At 42.1% G+C, this 20,433-nt stretch overlaps 1 protein-coding gene across 1 annotated transcript in view; it reads left to right on the top strand.

The window, feature by feature from the left end:
• The window catches only part of VPS13B (vacuolar protein sorting 13 homolog B), a 2,198,633-nt gene that overhangs the window by 2,105,142 nt on the left and 73,058 nt on the right, over window positions 1-20,433 (top strand). The window contains 5 exon segments of the mRNA XM_029587199.1: window positions 1,884-2,085; window positions 4,292-4,480; window positions 11,572-11,718; window positions 13,827-14,110; window positions 18,947-19,074. Of these exon segments, the coding sequence (XP_029443059.1) occupies window positions 1,884-2,085; window positions 4,292-4,480; window positions 11,572-11,718; window positions 13,827-14,110; window positions 18,947-19,074 (950 nt within the window).

Consider the following 20,433-nt stretch of genomic DNA (forward strand, 5'->3'; position numbering starts at 1 on the left):
AGGGGAATGGGATTCAAGACAACAACCAACAAGGGCCCTGCCTTTCACAATCTGATGGTCTGGGGTCTGGATAAGCATGGGAATAACATGCACAGAGAGGGAATTACTACCCTTAACAGAAGGCATGGGGATTACTACCCTTAAACAACAAGCCTTGATGCTGTTGATATAACTGCAATATCACTCTCCACTTCAGGGGTGGGACGGGAATTGGATTCAGACAACAACCAACACAGGCCCTGAGGTACTGATATGCAGACATAAGGGGAAAAGCACAGGACTGCTTCCATGGCCAAATCCGGAAGCAAAGCACATCAAGCATTTTCTGAATTTTCAAGAAGGCTCCCCACCCAGTAAAAATGTTTCTGGCAGTAATTTTGTATGGGTTTGACAGTTGCTTATTTTGATTGTAAATATTACTACCCTTATCATAAGGCTTGGGGATAACTGCACAAAGAGGCAGTTACTACCTCTAAGAGAACCATAGGGGTAACTTGCATGGCGAGGCAGACACTACCTTAAGAAGCTTGGTGGGCAGATTGGATGGACCATTTGGTGCTATTCTGTCATTACTGTGTTACTATGTTCTGAGTCATCCCCTTCCAAATGGCATCTGTCAGACATAATGACTTCTAAATAATGTTGGTCTCAGGGCCAACCAATGCCAATTTCTTCTATGACCATACAAACTTATAACCATACAATAAAATGGTACCAGCCAACCTGCAGACCAGCACCATTTTGAAGTCATTATGGTTCCAGTCTTGGGACCAACTAGAGCCATTTGACAGGGGACAAGCCAGTGGCAGGAGGCAAGTAGATGTCCCTACTTCTCTTTTACTGCACAGGATCCACACAGAAAGGGTAAGTTTTCATTATTTTCTGATGAAAAATTACCTACAGATATTTGTGAATTCAGGTAATTTCTCTGAGGAATATTTTTCCATCAGAAACAACATGTAACCCCTCGTCAGTCCACAGTTATAAGTACACACATTGTTCAACAGCACCGTTACATTTCATGTGTGTGTACTTTTACTTGTGGGCAGGTTGGCAATATTCAAAGCCATGATTTCCTCAGGTAAAATGCTTTTTTACCCATGGAAAGAACTTTGAATATTGCCCCCAATGATTTTTACAACTTTACACCCTAGAAAGAAGACCAACTGCCTCTCTTATGTTTATAAATGAGGTAAACAGGCCAACTGACAACTTTTTTTTTCATCAGTGGCCACTTATTGTTCCAGTAAGTTTTCTCCTCTGCTCAGGAAAGAGATTCATTTCCTTCCCCTCTCCCTTGTATGCAAGTAAACGAAATAGTCACGCTATAGATAGATTAAGTAATAGTAGCAGGGAGTCAAAGGGGGTGCCATGTTGGCAGAATCTTTCATCTATCTTTCTGGCAATCACCTAGGGCTTGATATTCAAATATAGCCAGATAAATAAATTGGCCAGGTAAGACTTATCCGGCTAACTTACAAAGAATATTCAGCAGCATGCTGTGCTGCTGAATATCCATGGAAAAGTCATTAGTTAGCCGGATAAGTCTTACCCAGCTAACTTTAGACATGCTATTGAAAAAGTCTAACTTATGCAGTTAACCAGATAAGTCCAAATATCGGCATTTATCTGACTAAGTTAATCAGATAAGTAGCTCCTCCCTGATCTGCCCATATCCCGCTCATTACTTTTTCAGCCAACTACTTAGCTACATAAGTACTTATTTGGCTAAATGGCAACTGCTGATCGCAGCCAGATTTCATCTGCCAACACTTAGCCAAATAAGTCACAACTTGGTGCTGAATATTGGCCACCTAAAGTTAAATATACTAGAATAATATTATACTAATAATCTTGCTTCTGTGGTTATGTTTTTGGAACAGCAGTGAACAACTAGCACAATGGGACAGCCCAATGCGAGTGAAACTTTCAATCTGGAAGCCCTGCCTTAAAACTTTACTGATAGAACTCCTTCCTTGGGCTCTGCTTATCAATCAGTCTAGGTGGGACCTCTGGCTGTTTGAAGGCGAGCGGATAGTTCTGCAGATTCCTGCGGGAAAAACAATTATACCTCCTAACTTTAAGGTAATGATGCTTTCAAATTTCCATACATTACTTGCATGTATTTTCATCAGTGTCCTGTTAAATACCTTCAAAAAAATAATAATCAAGCTCCAATCTATCTGAAGCAGTATTGGCTAGTATAAATTATTGTCCTATGTTATGTAAACTCTGGCACAGGGATCTTCCTCTCTACACCTGAAATTTCATTAAAAATCCAGTCCCAAATCTCAGCTTGCTTGTCTGACATTGCTGCTTGGATGTCCCACCGTAACTTTAAACTCGATATGACCAAGACATAACTTCTTATCTTTCCCCCTCAAAACCAACTTCCCCTCTTCCTCCTTTCTCTATGTCTGTGAATAATACTGTCATCCTCCCAGCCCTATCAACCAGTAACTGTGGGATCATCCTTGACTTCTCTCTCTCCTCCTCTTCACATATTGAAAACACTGCTAAAATGTGTTGTTTTTTTTCTCTGTAACATCACCAAAATCTCATTCTGTATAACATCACCGAAATCTGTCCTTTCCTTTCTGAACACACTACCAGAACACTTCTCCACTCTCATCACCTCCTGCTTAGACTACTGCAACTTGTGCTCCTTCCAGGTCTCTCAGTGAACCATCTCTCGCCACTACAATCTATCCAAAATTCAGCTGTATGACTTATGTTTTGCCAGTGTCGTGCCACCCATATAACCCTTCTTCTCAAGTCATTGCATTGGTTCGCCATCCATTTTCACAGACAGTTCAAGCTCCTTTCACTCAGCAGCTCCTCACTACCTCTCTTCTCTTATCTCTTTCTGTACCCCTCCTCATGAACTCTGCTCATCGGGCAAGTCACTCTATCTATGACCTTCTCCTACACCGACAACTCCAAACTCTGTGCTTTCCACCTTGCTGCACCATGTGCTTGGAGTAGACTTCCTAAGTTGGTACATCGTGCTTCCTCTCTGGCCTTATTCAAAATCGTTCTTAAAAACTCACCTTTTTGAGCTGCTTTTAAATTTAAACCCTAATTGTCCTACTCACAGCCTTATTGATTTTAACCATTTCTTAATCAATGAAATTCTTCAACTCATTTTTACCCTATATGTTTGTGTGAGCAGAGAATGCTTTTTATGTTGAGTAGCTTTGTAAAAGTGATACGTAGTAGTAGTAGGGAATTACAATAATTTACCAAAGATCAAAATGTCAAATCTAGGAGTTAAAATGTATAAGCATGTGTTCTAAACACTAACAGTAATAATACAGCAGTATCTCTATATATAACAGGCCTTGATTATACCAAATTGAAGTCCTGTTCCCCCAAAAATCCTGCTATATATTTGCTAGAGTAATTAAATTTAACCATAACAAATCCTTTTATCTACTGTATCCCAGCTTGTCTATTACAAAGATCATCTACTGTCATTGTATAGTAATAGTACAAAAAGGTCACCCAGAACAAAAGGAGCCAGCTAACCATAACGTGCACATGCGCATGTCCATGATTTACACACATGTGGATCGGGAAAAAAAACACCCCTATCAACTCCAGATGTCAGCTTTTCTGCGCCTGACATCTGCTGAACATTTTGTGTGGATAGGACACTAAAAAAAAAAAAAATTATTAGGAACGCAAACATACACGCATGTACAGACATAGCAATCTCATAAGCATTCTTTTCCTTCAGGAAGTACGATATAAACACAGAAAATCTCATACATAATGTTATATTCTACTTTAGGCCTTTTTGGGTTTATTCACTAGATTCAATTTTGAATTGTATTTTTGGTTGTAACAATTTTTAGTAACAATATAATATTTTCAAGGATATTTCAGAATTTTAAGGTCATTTTTGTTCTTGCTAAATTATTGTTGAATTATATTTCCTCGTTATTACCGCAACATCTGACAATCTGTGTAACCAGCAGAAGAGTGTTTAGATTCCTGTACAATTTTCATTAACTGGTTACAGTTTAATTCCTGCACACATTGAGGCTGTAGTCAAAACTGAACAGTATGCCTACCTTGACAGTTATTAATACATTCAAGCTAGTTTCAAGGTCTCAGTTTAAAAACAATTGCATACAGGAAAACTTTGGCTTTTCAGCAAACATACAAGATGCCTAATAGAATATAATTTCATCAGTGGATAAACTAACCCTATAAATGCCTGGAGGGGGTAGAAAGTTTTACCAGAAAACTGAATGAAAATAAAAATGCACTTATTTTTCTATTTCAGGAAGCTTTTCAAATTGGAATTTACTGGGCTAATACTAACACTGTGCACAAGTCAGTAGCAGTCAATCTGGTTCACAACATGACATCTCCCAAATGGAAGGATGGAGATAATGGTGAAGTAGTGACATTAGATGAAGAAGGATTTGTGGATACAGAGATAAAATTGGGAGCCTTTCCAGGACATCACAAGGTCAGAAGAAGATTCTGATGATGGATACTTTAAAATGTGAAAAAACTATACTGTCAACTACTTTAATGTGCAGTATGATTCTGGAACATAGAATGATATAAATAGATATTTGATTGCCAATATTTGTAATACCAGGTGGTGCAAGGTCTTTCAGGTTTATAGGTAAGGCATTTGAAAACAAAACTGAAGCTGCCTCTTTGAGAGCTACATTTGAATAGTTCACATGTGAGTTGTGGTATTTTCCCTATATTATACTGCTTTTACACTATGTAGGGTGTTTTAGTAGCTCTTCTGTAACTATAGGAGTGGCAATATTTGGTACGCCATTGTCTACTCACCCAATGATCTTGTGAAATAATTAGGGCTTCTGATTTTAGGTTTTAACCAATAACCCCCGATAAAACACCCTGATAAAAAAAAATATATAAAATGGGTGTTTATTAGATCAAGCATAAAAAGCACCACTTTACCTAGTACTCTTAAATCCCTCCTTTGCCTATTTTGGATCCTCCACTTTGTTTTTGTACCTTTTCCATGCTAATGACTCCTCAGCTGAACAAATATATGTATTTGATTCACCTGGAAAAGATACTCAACAATAGTACCTGCACTGAGAAAACACAGATAAACACTGGTTTTTGGTCCACACAAAGAACTCCTAGTTAGCTAGACAATCGACACACAAATTTACAATTTATAAACACCTAAAATCAGAAGCCCCAAATACAATGGTCATTGCTTTGTAACAAAACCTTTTATAATATTATCACAATCTGAAATCTATTCCCTAAGGAGTGAATTTTCAAAGGGGTTTCACGCGTAAAAATAGCATATACACATATAAGTAGCATGTACTCGAGTATATGCTATTTTATAATTGCCAAGAGTACTCGAGTATTTTCAGTTTCACATGTACATTTTACTGGGGGGAAAAAAGGGCAGTCTATGGGCGTCCCAGGTCAGAGTACTGGAATATGCTCAGTAGTTGCTATTTTGTCAAATGATACACTTATCTATTATTTAATTTATTTGTATGTTTTTACACCTGCTAAATGATTCACGCACATGAAATCAAACATGTCTGTTGTCTGCAATTCTTGGTGGGAGATGTGGGTGGACTAGTGGGACTTCAAGGTGAAGTACTAGAGAGTCTTTGTGAACTGGCAGAGGTATCAGTAAGCTAGTGATTCTAAGTACATGTGCAGGTATGTTCAGAATGGTATAAATACATACTTTATAAAATACCTGCTTCAACATTTAATTCGTATAGAATCCAACTTATGTCACACGTAAAATATATGCGTATATGTTTATAAAATGAGAAGAATAAGTAAGTATTTTCTTGCATTCAAAATATTTGCAGGTACTTTAAAAATGTGGGGTAGATTTTCAAAGGGGTACGCGCGTACCCCCCCGAAAACCTACCCCAAACCTCCCCTGCGCGCGCCGAGCCTAAGCCCCGGAACGCGCATAAGTCCCAGGGCTTTGCAAAGGGGGCGTGTCGGGGGGGGTGTCGGGTGGGCGGCACAAATTTCGGGGCCGGGCGGGAGGCGTGTAGGGGTCGTGACGCCGGCCTGAGGGCGTGGTCGAGGCCTCCGGACCAGCCCCCGGGTCGGGTGATGGCGCGCCAGCAGCCCGTTGGCGCACGCAGATTTACGCCTGCTTTCGGCAGGCGTAAATCTGCCAACAAAGGTAGGGGGGGTTTAGATAGGACCAGGGGGGTCGGTTAGGGAGGGGAAGGTGAGGGGAGGTGGAAGGAAAGTTCCCTCCAAGGCCGCTCCGATTTCGGAGCGGCCAGGTAGCGCGCACAAATGTATCCCGCGTGCGTAGGATTATAAGTCTGCCCCTTTTTGTTAGAAGCAGTCAAATTCTACAGCCCTCATGACAAGCGGGAAGAGCTGTTGTGATACAGAAGACCTGCCTCCAAAGCAGGTACTGAGGAGGGCCCCGAGGGAGGAGGAGGACTCCTATCCCAAGAACTGGCCTATTAGGGAGCAAAGTGGTAATTTCTGCAGAACATGACTGGAGATGTATTTTTGTGTTGCTTTGGACTTTATATTGTTGTTGGATACACCAGCCATTTAGTGCTAGTAAAACTTTTATTTTTGAATAGCAGTCTGGCTGTGTGTGTGTGTGTGTGTGTTGCTTGCTTTGTTTACAAGGCTGATGCTCAGAAGATCCCCAGCATGAAGAAACCCATAGGGCCCTGATAGAGAGACATCTTTCCCCCCTATGCAGGAACCCCGGGAAGTCACGAGGCCTGTCCTTGGCCATGTCCCCCTGAATCCCTGGGCCAGATCAGGACAGAGGCTGCACATGTGATAAAATACAGTACAGCAACATCATCAAATTATGTGCTGAAAGGAATCTTTCAAATGTTTTGAAAAGCGAATCCTCTGGCCCAGGTACTACATCCATTGCTCTAGAAGAGTGATTAACAAGTTACTCTTTTGGAGATTTCTCACTAGGATTCCAGAAATCACCTGCTTTTTACGTTCAGGTATAAGGGAAAATAATTAATATACACCCCACAGCTTCATTTAGACTGGTTTGTGAAGGATGGTTGTTTGATCGGGTGAGGGTCTACCTGTCTGGTTTGAGTCCCAAATATCAACAAAGACTTTATTTTCTGTTTAACCAGATAGGAGTGGGATGGTATCGCATCATTTAGTAAGACTTGTTTATATCTTGGCCTCTCAGCGGGGTACAACTTAACCTCAGGTTGATCTTGAAAGTACAGGCCATAGGGAACATTTATGTAACAGAGAACAGCTGCATTTCCTGTCCTGCTGGTTTCAAGTTGCATCAGGCAAGCAAGGAGGTACAGTACCCAAATGAACTACAAATAAACAGCCTTATTAAATCCTGAGTTATTAGGAATCTCTTCCAAATAATGCACAGCTACATTTTATAGAATTTATTGGACATTTCTCTTACATTTGGAATGAAAATTCCACTCACTTTTACAGTTCATGCAATTGCAAGTACAGTTCTGCTGCTGAAAAGTAATTTGTTCAGAATCAGAGTGCCGGATTAAAAATAGATTTAGGTAGGGTGACCAGGTGCCTTATTTTATACAAAACAGTCCTGATTCTTAAGAATGTGTTATATACAGAGCCCTTTTCTAGGGCAAATAGCATTCTGGGCGAAAGTCATCAGTAGTGCCCCATCCCCTGGTCCTTGGCATGAATTAGCAGGAGCGGGGGTGTATGCAAGCTTTTTCTACAAGAGAGCAATGGAGGCATCCATCCCTTAACTCTTATCCCCATTCCTTCAGCATCCTATCTCCTGCCTTTTACTCTCACCCCCAGCACTTACCCCATCTCCTTTCCTCAGCATCCTCTCTTCTGCCCTATTCCCAGCATCCTCTCCCCTGGCTCTCACCTGTCTCTTAAATCCCTCAATCCCAAATATCCTCTCCTTTGTCTCTTATCCCTCTCCCCCATCCACAGCTTCTGTCTCCTCCCTTCTCCTTCCTCTCTCCCCCAGCATCTCCCTCTTGCCTTCCTCCACACTGCCATGCTGCTGTCATCACATCTGCCTGTTCTTGTGCCCTCCTCTTCCTCTGCCACCATTCTTTCCCCATCTCTGCCACAGTGCACAAAATCAGGATACAAGAAGGACCAGCATGAAAATTTTGAACATGCTCGCAAGGTGTCACAGATGGACACCTTGTTTAAAAAAGGATTGGATAAGTTCTTGGAGGAGAAGTCCATTACCTACTATTAATTAAGTTGACTTAGAAAATAGCCACTGCTATTACTAGCAGTGGTAACATGGAATAGACTTAGTTTTTGGGTACTTGCCAGGTTCTTATGGCCTGGATTGGCCACTGTTGGAAACAAGATGCTGGACTTGATGGACCCTTGGTCTGACCTAGTATGGCATGTTCTTATGGAAATGAACAGTGGCAACTGTGTCACCAGTAGAGATGTGAATCGTGTCCTCGATCGTCTTAACGATCGATTTCGGCTGGGAGGGGGAGGGAATCGTATTGTTGCCGTTTGGGTGTTTAAAGTATCGTGAAAATCGTGAGCCGGCACACTAAAACCCCCTAAAACCTACCCCCGACCCTTTAAATTAAATCCCCCACCCTCCTGAACCCCCCCCCCCCAAATGCCTTAAATTACCTGGGGGTCCAGCGGCGGTCCGGAACGGCAGCGGTCCGGAACGGCCTCCTGCAATTGAATCGTGTTGTCTTCAGCCGGCGCCATTTTTCAAAATGGTGGCGCAAAATGGCGGCGGCCATAGACCAACTCGATTCGACTGCAGGAGGTCGTTCCGGACCCCCGCTGGACTTTTGGCAAGTCTTGTGGGGGTCAGGAGGCCCCCCCAAGCTGGCCAAAAGTCCCTGGGGGTCCAGCGGGGGTCCGGAAAACGATCTCCTGCCGCGAATCGTTTTCCGTACGGAAAATGGCGCCGGCAGGAGATCGACTGCAGGAGGTCGTTCAGCGGTCGTTCCGGACCCCCGCTGGACCCCCAGGTAATTTAAGGCATTTGGGGGGGTTCGGGAGGGTGGGGGATTTAATTTAAAGGGTCGGGGTGGGTTTTAGGGGGTTTTAGTGTGCCGGTTTTCCTGCCCTCCCCCTTCCCCCGATTTACGATTTTTTGACGATAAATCGGGGGAATTGGTATTGTATCGTGGCCCTAACGATTTTTGACGATTTAAAATATATCGGACGATATTTTAAATCGTCAAAAAACGATTCACATCCCTAGTCACCAGTCCCGCTGCTCCTGATCTCCTGCTGGGTCTGTATGGCCGGAGGCTGCTTTATGGAACCCTCCTTGGCTGCGCGTGCACGCAACACAGGGAACAGTGTTGATAGTGACCTCATGCCAGTGGTGCCCCTTGTAGCACAGCACTCTGGGCAACCACTCTGCTCACCCTATTCAAAAGTTGTCCTGATTAAGCAAGAACAGAATGCAGCATTATGGTGTGTTTCAAAATGATCATACACAAAATAAAATTTGACTGAATTCCATATATTACATGCATGGGTGTATCTAGGATTTAAAAAAGGGGGAGGGATGTATGGTGTTTGACTTCCTGGCAGCTGTCCCAGTGGTATAATCTCAATAAAATGTAGGCTTTGTTACAATCAATAGTTTTAATGTCATACTTTGATGGAAAAACTCTGTCCTTGTGCTCATGGTCTTCCTCCGAAAAGAGAGATCCTATTGGTCACATGAGAAAGGGGTGAGGATAGGAAGGGATTTGCACTTATGCATATTCTTTTGCATATTCAAAAATGTCTGTTTTTGTTTAATTGATGTTTGTTGATTTCATACTTTTTCTTATTATGGATTTCCCTATTGATATTTGCTGATTTTCTATTTTATTTTAATATGAATGTATTTGGTGTTTTCCTAAACTGTGATCTGCATAGCACGGTTTGCTATAGGCAGAATAGAAATATTTATAAATAAATAAAATATGCATGGGTGATTTTTTTTTTTTTTAATTATTATTCTATGCATAATTTAACAAATCTGTGTGCAGGAAATTTTCGGCAGGATCAGTTTCAAAGAGAAAGTACAGTGGTATACCTAAACGTGATGGGGCGCAAATGTCAGTCAGAGGCAGCTGGCACCATTTGGAACATGGCTGACTGCACCTGAGTGCATGCGGGGTGCTCTGAGAATCACTGGCCCCCAAGAAAGTTAAAGCAAGGGCTTCAGAGGGATGGACTAACAGGGAAGAAAGGAGGTCCAGGGGATGGGTTTAGGAATGTGGGGCAGCTGCTGCTGGTTTAAAACTATTTTGGGGACTTTTAACTACTTTGGCCACCTCAGGGGCTGTGGGGAGGTGGGCGAAGGGGTCTCAATAGACCTCCAGAGATTTGTACAGTGCCACAGTGTGGGGGGAGTCAGCAGTCCATAAGCCCCTGTATAAGATAGTGGCCCCGAGATGTGGGGCCACCCTCTCACAATGTGCTACCAGGTCAGCTAAGTTGTTGTATTTTTCCTGACAGTAAATAGACCCCAAAGTTTTTACCTGAAGCAGTAAAGGATGAAGTGACTTGCCTAAGGTCACAGGGAGCATTGGTGAAAGAAGTGGGATAAAACCCATGACTATCTTGGTTCTCAGCCTGCTGCTCTTACCACTTTGACTCTCCAAGCTATTAAGTTCAAGTTATAAGATATTTCAGGGGTGTGTTTTATGGTAATAGGCAGTTTATCGCAATTTGCACTAATACCTATGCGAAGCACTATCTTAGCGCAAATTGCGATAACTTTGTTGCACTTTGCAATAAGTGCCATAATTGATGTATTTCCTACAAACAACCACTGGGGGGACCATCTTTAGTAGGTTTCAGCTCCTGGAGAGCTAGCAGGGCCTTCCTGGGGTGGGGGAGGGAGAGAGAGAGAGCACGAGAGAGAGAGCACCTAACCGAAATGCCCTCACGCTAGATAGGTATTTATATCTCTATGGGAGGCCCACCTAGTAACTCGAGGTGAGGTCTAGGTATTAGTGTAGGGGTTAGGGGCCACTTTGACATTCAAAGCGAGACCTACGAATAGAACAGTGCTCTCTTGTGAAGATTTGATGACCTTCGGAGTGAGGAAACTCACCCAAAGATGAGATTTGTGCAATGTTCTCTCAACCTAGCTTGATGGACTCTCACATCAAGCTAGGTTGAGAGAACATTGCACAAATCTCATCTTTGGGTGAGTTTCCTCACTCCGAAGGTGTTTTCGCATGCGTTAATAGCATTTTCGCATGCATTAAAGGCATTTTTTGCATGCAAAAACGCCTTAACTCATGTGAAAACGCCATATAGCACTTTGAGAAATGACCCCCTATGAAATGTAGGAACAGAGAGCAATAAAACTAGTTTTTGTTGAAGAAAGCTTTTTGAAAAACTAAGACGGAGTGTGATTTATAATGCTCCTTATGCATTGATGATGGATATCCAGATTGAAACCTAGGTCTGATTTATGTAGCCATTAGATGTAAAATGGAAGAAAATTCATGGTACTTCTGTTCTAATTTTTGTTTATCAGTATAGAAAATAAGCATTGTATCCTAATAACATTAGAGAAAAGTATATATATGTTTGTTTGTTTTTGTTGATGGTCTCTTCCAGTTGTGTCAGTTCTGCATTTCATCCATGGTTCAGTATGGAATTCAGATTCTACAGATTGAAGACAAGACGACAGTAATTAATAACACTTCATACCAGATTTTTTATAGTCCACAAATGTCTGTTTCAAGACAGCTTTCTGGGGAGGAGGTAAAGACTGTTCAAACATTTCTTTTCAGTATGTATATGCTGTGAGTGAATGCAAGTATTATTTTTTAATCCAGTTTTCTTCCAAGAAAGAAAAATGCAAAAAAGAATATACCATTGAACCAAATTAATAATAAAAAGTTAAGTAATTTTATATTGTTTGAATTTAAAATAGAAATCATCATATAGCCATGGGAATTAGCAGTGATCAAAAATCTGTGACATTATGACAGATCTCTACACGTTTCAGGATTACTTCTGCCTGGTCTCCATCTGCTCAAAGACCACTGCTGTAATATAGGCCAAACAATCCATAATAGCTGTAGAAGGAGTTCATTGAATTTGTTACATGGTGCTTAAAAAGAGAAGGCACATCTGTCTTGCAGCCTGTAATGTCTGTGATAGTTCACATTGAACAACAAAAACAAACCAGATCTGGAGCCACAGCTTTACAGACATGTGAATGTGTTTTGTATTTAATGGTGATGCAGCATGTAATTTATGTGCATGTCTTTATTACCATAGAGCATAGGACTTTAAAGAAGACAAAGAAAACATGGCTGGCAGCCATATCACCTGTTCTGATTCTGTCAGATTTTAGAAGCTAAGCAGAGTCTGGCATGGCCAATATTTAGATGGCAGACTTTTAAAGAGTACAGGGTACTCCTCTTAACCAATAATGAATCAGTACCCCAGAATCATGCTAAGAGGCATGCAACAACAGGCTGTCCTGACCCCTCCATGAACAGTAAAGTTCTAAAGGAGATGAATCTTGGGTGTCATTATATTAATGCTGTTTATACATTTGCCAACTAAATTTTTCCTTTAGGAGAAAGAGGATTATTGAGCTCACAGCAAAAATGTTGACCCATTTTATAAAGTACTGTACATACCCCTCTGAAAGCTATATAGCACTGTACAAAAAGGACAGTCTAATAAGGACTTGATCTGTGGTCGCAGCAAACTGGCCATGCTTTTGTAGGACCAATGATCTCTTTTGTTTTATTGAAACGTGTTTGGTGTGATATTTGCACAAAAATTGAGCACACAGAATAAATCCATTTAGCAAAACCACTAGTCTCATCAGGAGATGTGGCTAAAAGAAGGCTGGAATCTGCCTACATTAAGAAAATGATGGCTTTATCAGAGGATACACATTACCTTTGGAGTGTTTACAAATGTGGCTGATTTTTAAATTACTTTTTGTGCTTACATTGTGCTTTTTAAAATTTGCTTAATGTTTGCTTTAGAAAAATTGAGGTCAGTATTTAGAAACCACTAAAATGGATTGCTTATCTGCCTAAAGTTAATTGGATCAGTTATCCAAGATATTCACTGAGATAAGTGTCCCAGTGAATAAAGTTTCCAAGTATACATACCCATATAACTTTGAAACTTAACCCACTATGTTTCAGTATGACCAGTGTTTAAGTTTCAAATGTACGCAGTAACATTTCCCTGGATACCTTTAACCTAATTGGCTGTATAGCTGGTTAAGCAGTGCTAGTTAAAAAGGAAAAAAAACCAACAGTTGATTGGATCTTCCAGCTCAATCCTCCTCCCCTCACTCCATTGAAAGCAAGGCTGCTCCTGCCAGTCGATCTCCTCAAGTCCCCCCTCCCCCCCAAAAAAAATATGTAGGATAATGTTACAGGCCTATAGGCTTGAAACTCCTGCTGCCCCCCCCCCCCCCCGAAGTCATAAATTTATCAAATCATCCATGGCAGGAGTGCACCCACTCCCAACCTCCTCACCCCCAACCTAATCCTCCCACCCCTTCCAGAACCTGCGTAACTTCATTCAGCGATCAGGAATTCAGAACAAAGGTCCAGATCCCGGTACGTCCAGCTTTGCTCTTACAGCATCACTGGTAGCACGTTGGGATATTGAAGCGAGGCTGTCTAGAATGCCACACTGTCTACCTGTTTTATTACATATAGTTAGTTGCATGTTGAGCTCAGTACCTATCTTTTTCTTGTCTTCAGAATATAATAGAATTAAATGTTTGAGTTGTGTACCTTATTCTTTAGAACAGTAAAATGCTGTTTTACTACAGTCCTATACTCAATATCTTGATATTGATATGGTCTTTTTCCTCTTTTTTTTTTAAGTTCATGCAAGTACCGGTCAGTGCAGTATTCAGCATTTGCCCAGCCCGGGAGCAGGCCACCCTAAAACACAGTTCCATTCCTTGCTGGGACATGGTGGCTGACACCAGTGAGTCAGCGTTAGAATCATCCTCTCTTCAAAAGCACCTTCTGTTAAGCTTCTGCTCCAGTGCCAGCAAGGGCAACTCTGACTGCTGGAGCCTACCGGTTGTTATTAGACCAGAATGTCCCAGACAGAGTGTAGCAGTGCCTGTAGAGGACTGCACTGAAAGTGGTCTCTGTACAAGGTATGTTGAGCACACATCAATAAAATGCAGCCCCAGCTATTAGTTTAAGCTTTCTTAGTCTGGAACAAAAGCAAAAACTAGTACAAAATTGTAGACAGAGACACGTGTCTACCATATGTAGAAACTGGTCTTAGTTTTGTTTAACTAAGAAAAACATGTACTTTTTTGATGCTTTGGACACTTTGATAAGAAATGGTCAAATGTAATGTTCACATAACACTTGTACCTTTTTACTATTATGTAGCCCTTCCTTACTGTTAATTTAACATTGCACATAAGAACATACACAAGTCCATCCAGCAGCTCTTAATTTTAAGGTTCTAGAGACTATTTGGAAGATTCTGTGTAAAATGAAGTAAAGTAAACATTTCTATGGACAACCTTTCTTTGTATATTTAACCCCCAAGTTAGTGTCTCCTTGCAGGACCCCAAGGGCCACATCTCAAACACAGTCTTAGATGTTACACTTCTTCTATTGTTAAGTTTACTTCTAAGTGTTCAGAATTCCCCAGTGGGAAGGGGAAGTGGAGATTATTCTTCTAGGCCCTCTGCATTACTTAGTCCTCAATCAAATAATTAAGTCCATTTTAAACAGCACTAATGATCATATTGAAAGTTGATGTGGTTTCCAACTTAAGCTTTTACTGATTAAGAATGGAATTAAGGCAAAAATTCTTAACAGTTCTTGATATTTACAGAATCGGTATTACAGTTTAACTGTTCAATAAATTTGCGACCATAGGCTGCCAATTAAGGACTAGATTCAAAATTTTGCTATAAATATAGCAAAAATATCGCCCGCGAAAAAAAAAAAAAAGGGCCTTGTTGGGATAATTTTCTAACCGAACAGGGTTTTATCGCAATTGAAGAGAGAGACTCTGTAGAGGCTCACTTAGATCTGAACTATTTATACCACTGTTAAGAGGGGGCACTAGTAACTCGGGGTGAGTTTGGTTATGGTGGGGGGGGGGTGGGGTGGGGTGGCAATTTTACATGCACTGTCATACATACAAACAGCACAGTTACCATCAATGAAGATTTAATGTGATTTGGAGTGATGAAAGGCCAAAGAAGAGTAGATTTGTACCATGTTCTCTCTACCTTGCTTATCATGTAAAAGTGCCCCCCAAAACCCAACTCTCCCCATAAACCTCACCTCAAAATCATAATACCCCCTCTTACAGTGGTATAAAAAGTTCAGATATAAGTGAGCCTCCACAGAGGCTCTCTCTCCTCTCCCCTCTCCCTTCTTCCCTGTCCCTCTCCCTTCCCGAACTGCAATTCATGATGATAACGTTTTCGGCTGGTAATGCACAGCTATTGCAGGCACAACGCACAGGGAAAAGGTGTAGTTATTTCCGGCGTTAAAACTTGTATTGCTATATGTTACTCGATTGCACGCCACATTAACTGATGCTCATTTCCATTTACTCCTCCCCTCATTTCCATTTACCCCTCCCACTTGAATACAAATGAAAAATTTGCACATGCAATTTGCGATGCGGTATTTATCGCATACATTACAGTGTTATCGCAGGCGTTAGGGCCCTAGCGCCCCCAATAATGCCCTAAGTGATTTGATAAATGACCCTCTAATTTATCTGATGGTTAAAGCCAATTTCAAATAATCAGGGTAATCTTCAGTGGAAAATGTAAGTGTAACCTGCTATCGTAGCACTCTTCAAAAGTCCATTTACTGTTAAGGGAGGCAGAGATTTGAACTGCCGGCCATGGCGATGGTGAGTGGAAGCACTGCATGCGTGCTGTGCTGCCTGTGGGAATTGGGAAGCATGTAACACTGTCATTTTCCCAGGAATGATGGTTTGGGTCATGCTGAGCCAGCTGCTCAATGGCCACAGATAGACCCACCCTGGTTACTCAGCTCTTTTTAAGTGTTAGCCAGTAGGGCCTTCCCAAGTGTGAAGCTGTGGTCTGAGCAGGGCTGCACTGGACTATTTTTAACCCTTATTGAATCTCTTTCTCCTTTGATACCCAGAAAAAGGAAACCACAACTTTACTTAACATTAATTGTTCTCCTGCAGTTGTACGCCAGGGAAGCCTATGCTATGGACTTTTGTTTCTCTCAGTAAAGCTTAGTGAACAGCGAGGCCTCTGAATATTCTGTTCTTTTACTGAGACCCTGACATTTACCCACATTAGGTTTTACCTATATTAAGTGCATTTATTGATAATTCAATAGCATGTATTGTATGCTTTTGAAAATTGATACAATATGATGGTAAATTTTAAACAGCCGTGTGGGCGCACATATATGTGTGCATGGTATAAAATAGGCTGAATGTGTGCACATGTTAGCGCAAATCCTGCCTCCACTACGTAAATGGGTGGATTTTAAGAGGCACACATCCACATCATTGCCAGTTTCACCAGTTTGTTCCCAGTTCACCCAGGCAAAGGGATAGGACTTCCTAACCCCCCTGGTTAAATAGTCTCCCTTTCCCCCTGTTAGCTCTGACCCTTAAAACCCTGCTGACTAGCCTAGATGTTTTTATTTTAATGCTTACATAGCAGTAGTAAATTTACACATCAGGAGCCACTAGTGCATGCTTGTGTGCGTAAATACGTGCACATTTCATGGTAAAGTCCTGGAATGCCCCTGTCCTGCCGAGACCACGCCTTTCCCCACCCCTATTTGGGCTTTCTCACTTAAGCGCATACAGGGCGATATGCACGTACATGGGCGCCTTTTAAAACCCGCGCAGCAAGTGCCGGCCGGACATACTCATGTATCTCCCAGCTTTGGCGTGCACTGGTCATGTAAAATTCACCTATATCTGTATGTATTTATTTAAAAACATTCATTTCCCGCTTATATCAAACTAGTTGTGCTAAGCAGGTTACAATACACACTTATAAAATAGTACATTTCAAAACATCATAAAACATAACATAAATCATAAGAAAGCAGAGCAAGCACTATACAGTAAAGTTAAAAATGCACTATACCCCCAAAGCTTCTAAAAACAAATAGGCTTTTAACAGTTTGTGGAACACTAGGGAAGAAACCAATTGAATTGGCAATTGGTTTTACCCGTGTTAAGTGCTCTTACGGGTAGATTTTCAAAAAGCGCAATTTGGCGTACTTTTGTTGGCGCATCAGGCGCAAACAAAAGTACGCTTGATTTTAGTAGATATGCGCGTAGCCGCTAAAATCCTGGATCGGCGCGCGCAAGGCTACCGATTCCGTATAGCCGGCGCGCACCAAGCCGCGCAGCCTATCTCCGTTCCCTCCGAGGCCGCTCCGAAATCGGAGCGGCCTCGGAGGGAACTTTCTTTTGCCCTCCCCTCACTTTCCCCTCCCTTCCCCTACCTAGCCCACCCACCTGGCCCTGTCTAACCCCCCCTTACCTTTGTCGGGGGATTTACGCCTCCCGGAGGGAGACGTAAATCCCCGCGCGCCAGCGGGCCGCTAGCGCGCCGGGACGCAACCTGGGGGCGGGTCCGGAGGGCGCGGCCACGCCCCCTGGACCGCCCCGGGCCATAACCACGCCCCCGGGCCCGCCCCCGAAACGCTACGTCCCGCCCCGAAAACGCCGCGCGGATCGGGCCCGCCCCCCTCGGAAACCCCCGGGACTTACGCGAGTCCCGGGGTCTGCGTGCGCCGGTAGGCCTATTGAACATAGGCGCACCGGCGAGCAGGGCTCTTAAAATCCGCCCCTTAATGTGGGTGAATGGGCTTTTTAAAATTGGAAGGATAGTATGTTATATTTAGATTTTCTTTTGAAAATTAACTCCAGTTAATATATTCCTTATCCCTTCCAAACACTGGAGTAGTTTTTTTGCATCTTCCCAAAGGATGGTGAATAGAATTTCTCCCATATTTCAATTTATTAGTCTTAAGTTTCATTTATCATAGCTTGTCCGTAGTTTCTCCTTATTCTCCTTCTTTCTCCTGGGTCATATCTTTGTACTCCTCTCCTCCTTTGATGATCTCTGAGAGATGGTTGTGGTAACACCTGAGGGATGCCACTGGTCTTCTCCTTCCTTCCTTCCTTCATTCATTTACTACTCCTCCTGGGAGTGATTGGAAATCTGTTCCTCCATGAGGACACTTATGGTCCTGAGGTTGGCCCTCTGTGAGAGACACCACTTCCTTAGATCAGGGGTGAGCAAAACCTTTTACCCATGGCCCCCCTTTCCATTTATACAGTTGGCTGGGTTCCCCCCCCCCCCCCCACAAGATGGGTTACTACATATATATAGAGAGAGAGAGAGAGAGAGATACACAGAGAGAGAGATACATACACACATATGTGAAGTGTATTTACCAGGTAGCTACATCGCCAATCAGTGGCTCAAAGCCCCCAATTTGTTTCTTTTAAAGTTTCCAAAAGGTGTAAGCTTACACACACGCAGAGACCCCCTATCCGGACAAACACAGAGAGTAAGAGATACCTCATACCAAGGTAGAGACACCCCACACTCAGACCACAGAATGAAACAGATACCCAGACAAACACAGAGACCCATGCACAGACAGGCCCAATTACTTCATACTGAGACAGACACCCCACAGAGAGACACAAAGCATGCACTTTCGAGGATAGAGTCCACTTTGTCAGATTCATGACGAAGTGGACTCTGTCCTCGAAAGCTCATGCTTTAATAAATTGGTTAGTCTATAAGGTGCCCCTCAACTCCTGTCTTTTTTGCTATACAAGATCAACACAGCTGTCCCCCTGAAGATGTTTGTCTGTAATGGATGTGTCTCTGTATCCAGTCTGTGAAAATTAAAAGAAGAGCTCAGAAATTAAAGCCTGTAACATTCCAACAAAATGTTTTATACACATCAAAATCTTCTTTATTCTGTTTAAGAGCTTTAACACTAACTTATCAAGAACATCTGGGAGTTACATATCTAACCCTCACTGAAGACCCCAGCCCTCGAATAATCATCCACAATAGATGCTCTGTCACACTACTTATGAAAGAAAACATCAAAGGTAAAGATTTTATTACTGAAATGCTATAATTGTAAAACTTTGAAAGGTCAATATTCAGAAAAGCGGTGAACAGACAAGTTATCCAGCTAAAGTTAGCTGGATAACTTGTCGGGGATATTCAGTGGGAGAAATCACTCGCTGAATACACTCATCTGCAGTTTTTGGTTATACATATCAAGATAACTTTCAGTCCTATATGGCTATATTTGAATATTCATTTCATCTTCAGAGCAGGTCTGCAGTTATCCGAGTGTACCCGGATAACTTTAGCCTTTACTGGCTATATTCAACTTATAGCCACTTAAGTGGAAGAATACATAAAACTAAAAAAAAAAAAAAAAGGTTTGTGAGCCTACAGGCCCGATTCCCCTCCCCCTTAAAAACAACTGTCAGGTATAGCGTCCAAACCCCTTCCAAAAACTGTAACTTGGGCAAAGGACCAGAACTCCCTTCTCTCCAAGCCCTCCCAAAAAATGTAAAACATGTTGCAGACCTAGAAGCCCAAGGAGCCTCCTCTCTCTTGCAGCCCAAACCTGAACCCTCCTGCTCCCTAGTGTCTCCAAAATCCCCTACAATGCTGGGACCTGAAGAATATGTCTGATTAAGATAACCAAGAATACCCAGACTCCTCTGCTGTACTGGCCTGTCAGAGGTGAATGAACTTTGAGAGACTTTCTGACTATCACAGATTCAACGGATGCAGAAGATTTTGGGAAACTGGTAAACCCTGCAAAGCCTATAATTATAGGCCAGGAAGGCATCAATGACAGTATTTACTTCACAATGCAGAGAAACTGAGTCCAGGATGCAAGCGTTTATCTTGCAGATGCAACAGAAACCAATGTGAAAAGGAGATCTTGTGAGGTGACAGTTTTGAATGAATCCTGGTGCCAAGCTCTATTCAAGACCCAGACTGTGAGGTGTTTACAATAAACAAAGAAGAACAACAGAAGACAAGAAGAGAATACTTGCATCAAAAGCCAGCATGATACAGGAACTTGTTTACAGTGGGAGGAGAAACAGGGTTAGAAGAATTCTTAGTTGAGGGAGGTCCTCACAAGCATTTCCTATACAGGATAGATTGTCATGACAAACAGTATCATGTGTTTGTGGGCGGTTACACTTTTCTGGAAGCTTCGAGAATGTTGTATTTTGATTATATAAGTCAGAGCATGGCAGAGATTCACGGAGATGCTAGTTGGTATAGATAGAGGGCATATTGCATCTCCCAGAACACTTGTCTTTGCCTCTCATTTTAAAAAAAAGCCAAAATAAACTAAATTTTAAAACCTCTTGCTGAATTGCAGTGTTCTTGTGCCCTAAGCTATGAGTCCCAAAATTAGACAGACCATAATGTTC

Source organism: Rhinatrema bivittatum, chromosome 2 (genome assembly GCF_901001135.1).
Source record: "Rhinatrema bivittatum chromosome 2, aRhiBiv1.1, whole genome shotgun sequence".
Lineage (NCBI taxonomy): Eukaryota > Metazoa > Chordata > Amphibia > Gymnophiona > Rhinatrematidae > Rhinatrema > Rhinatrema bivittatum.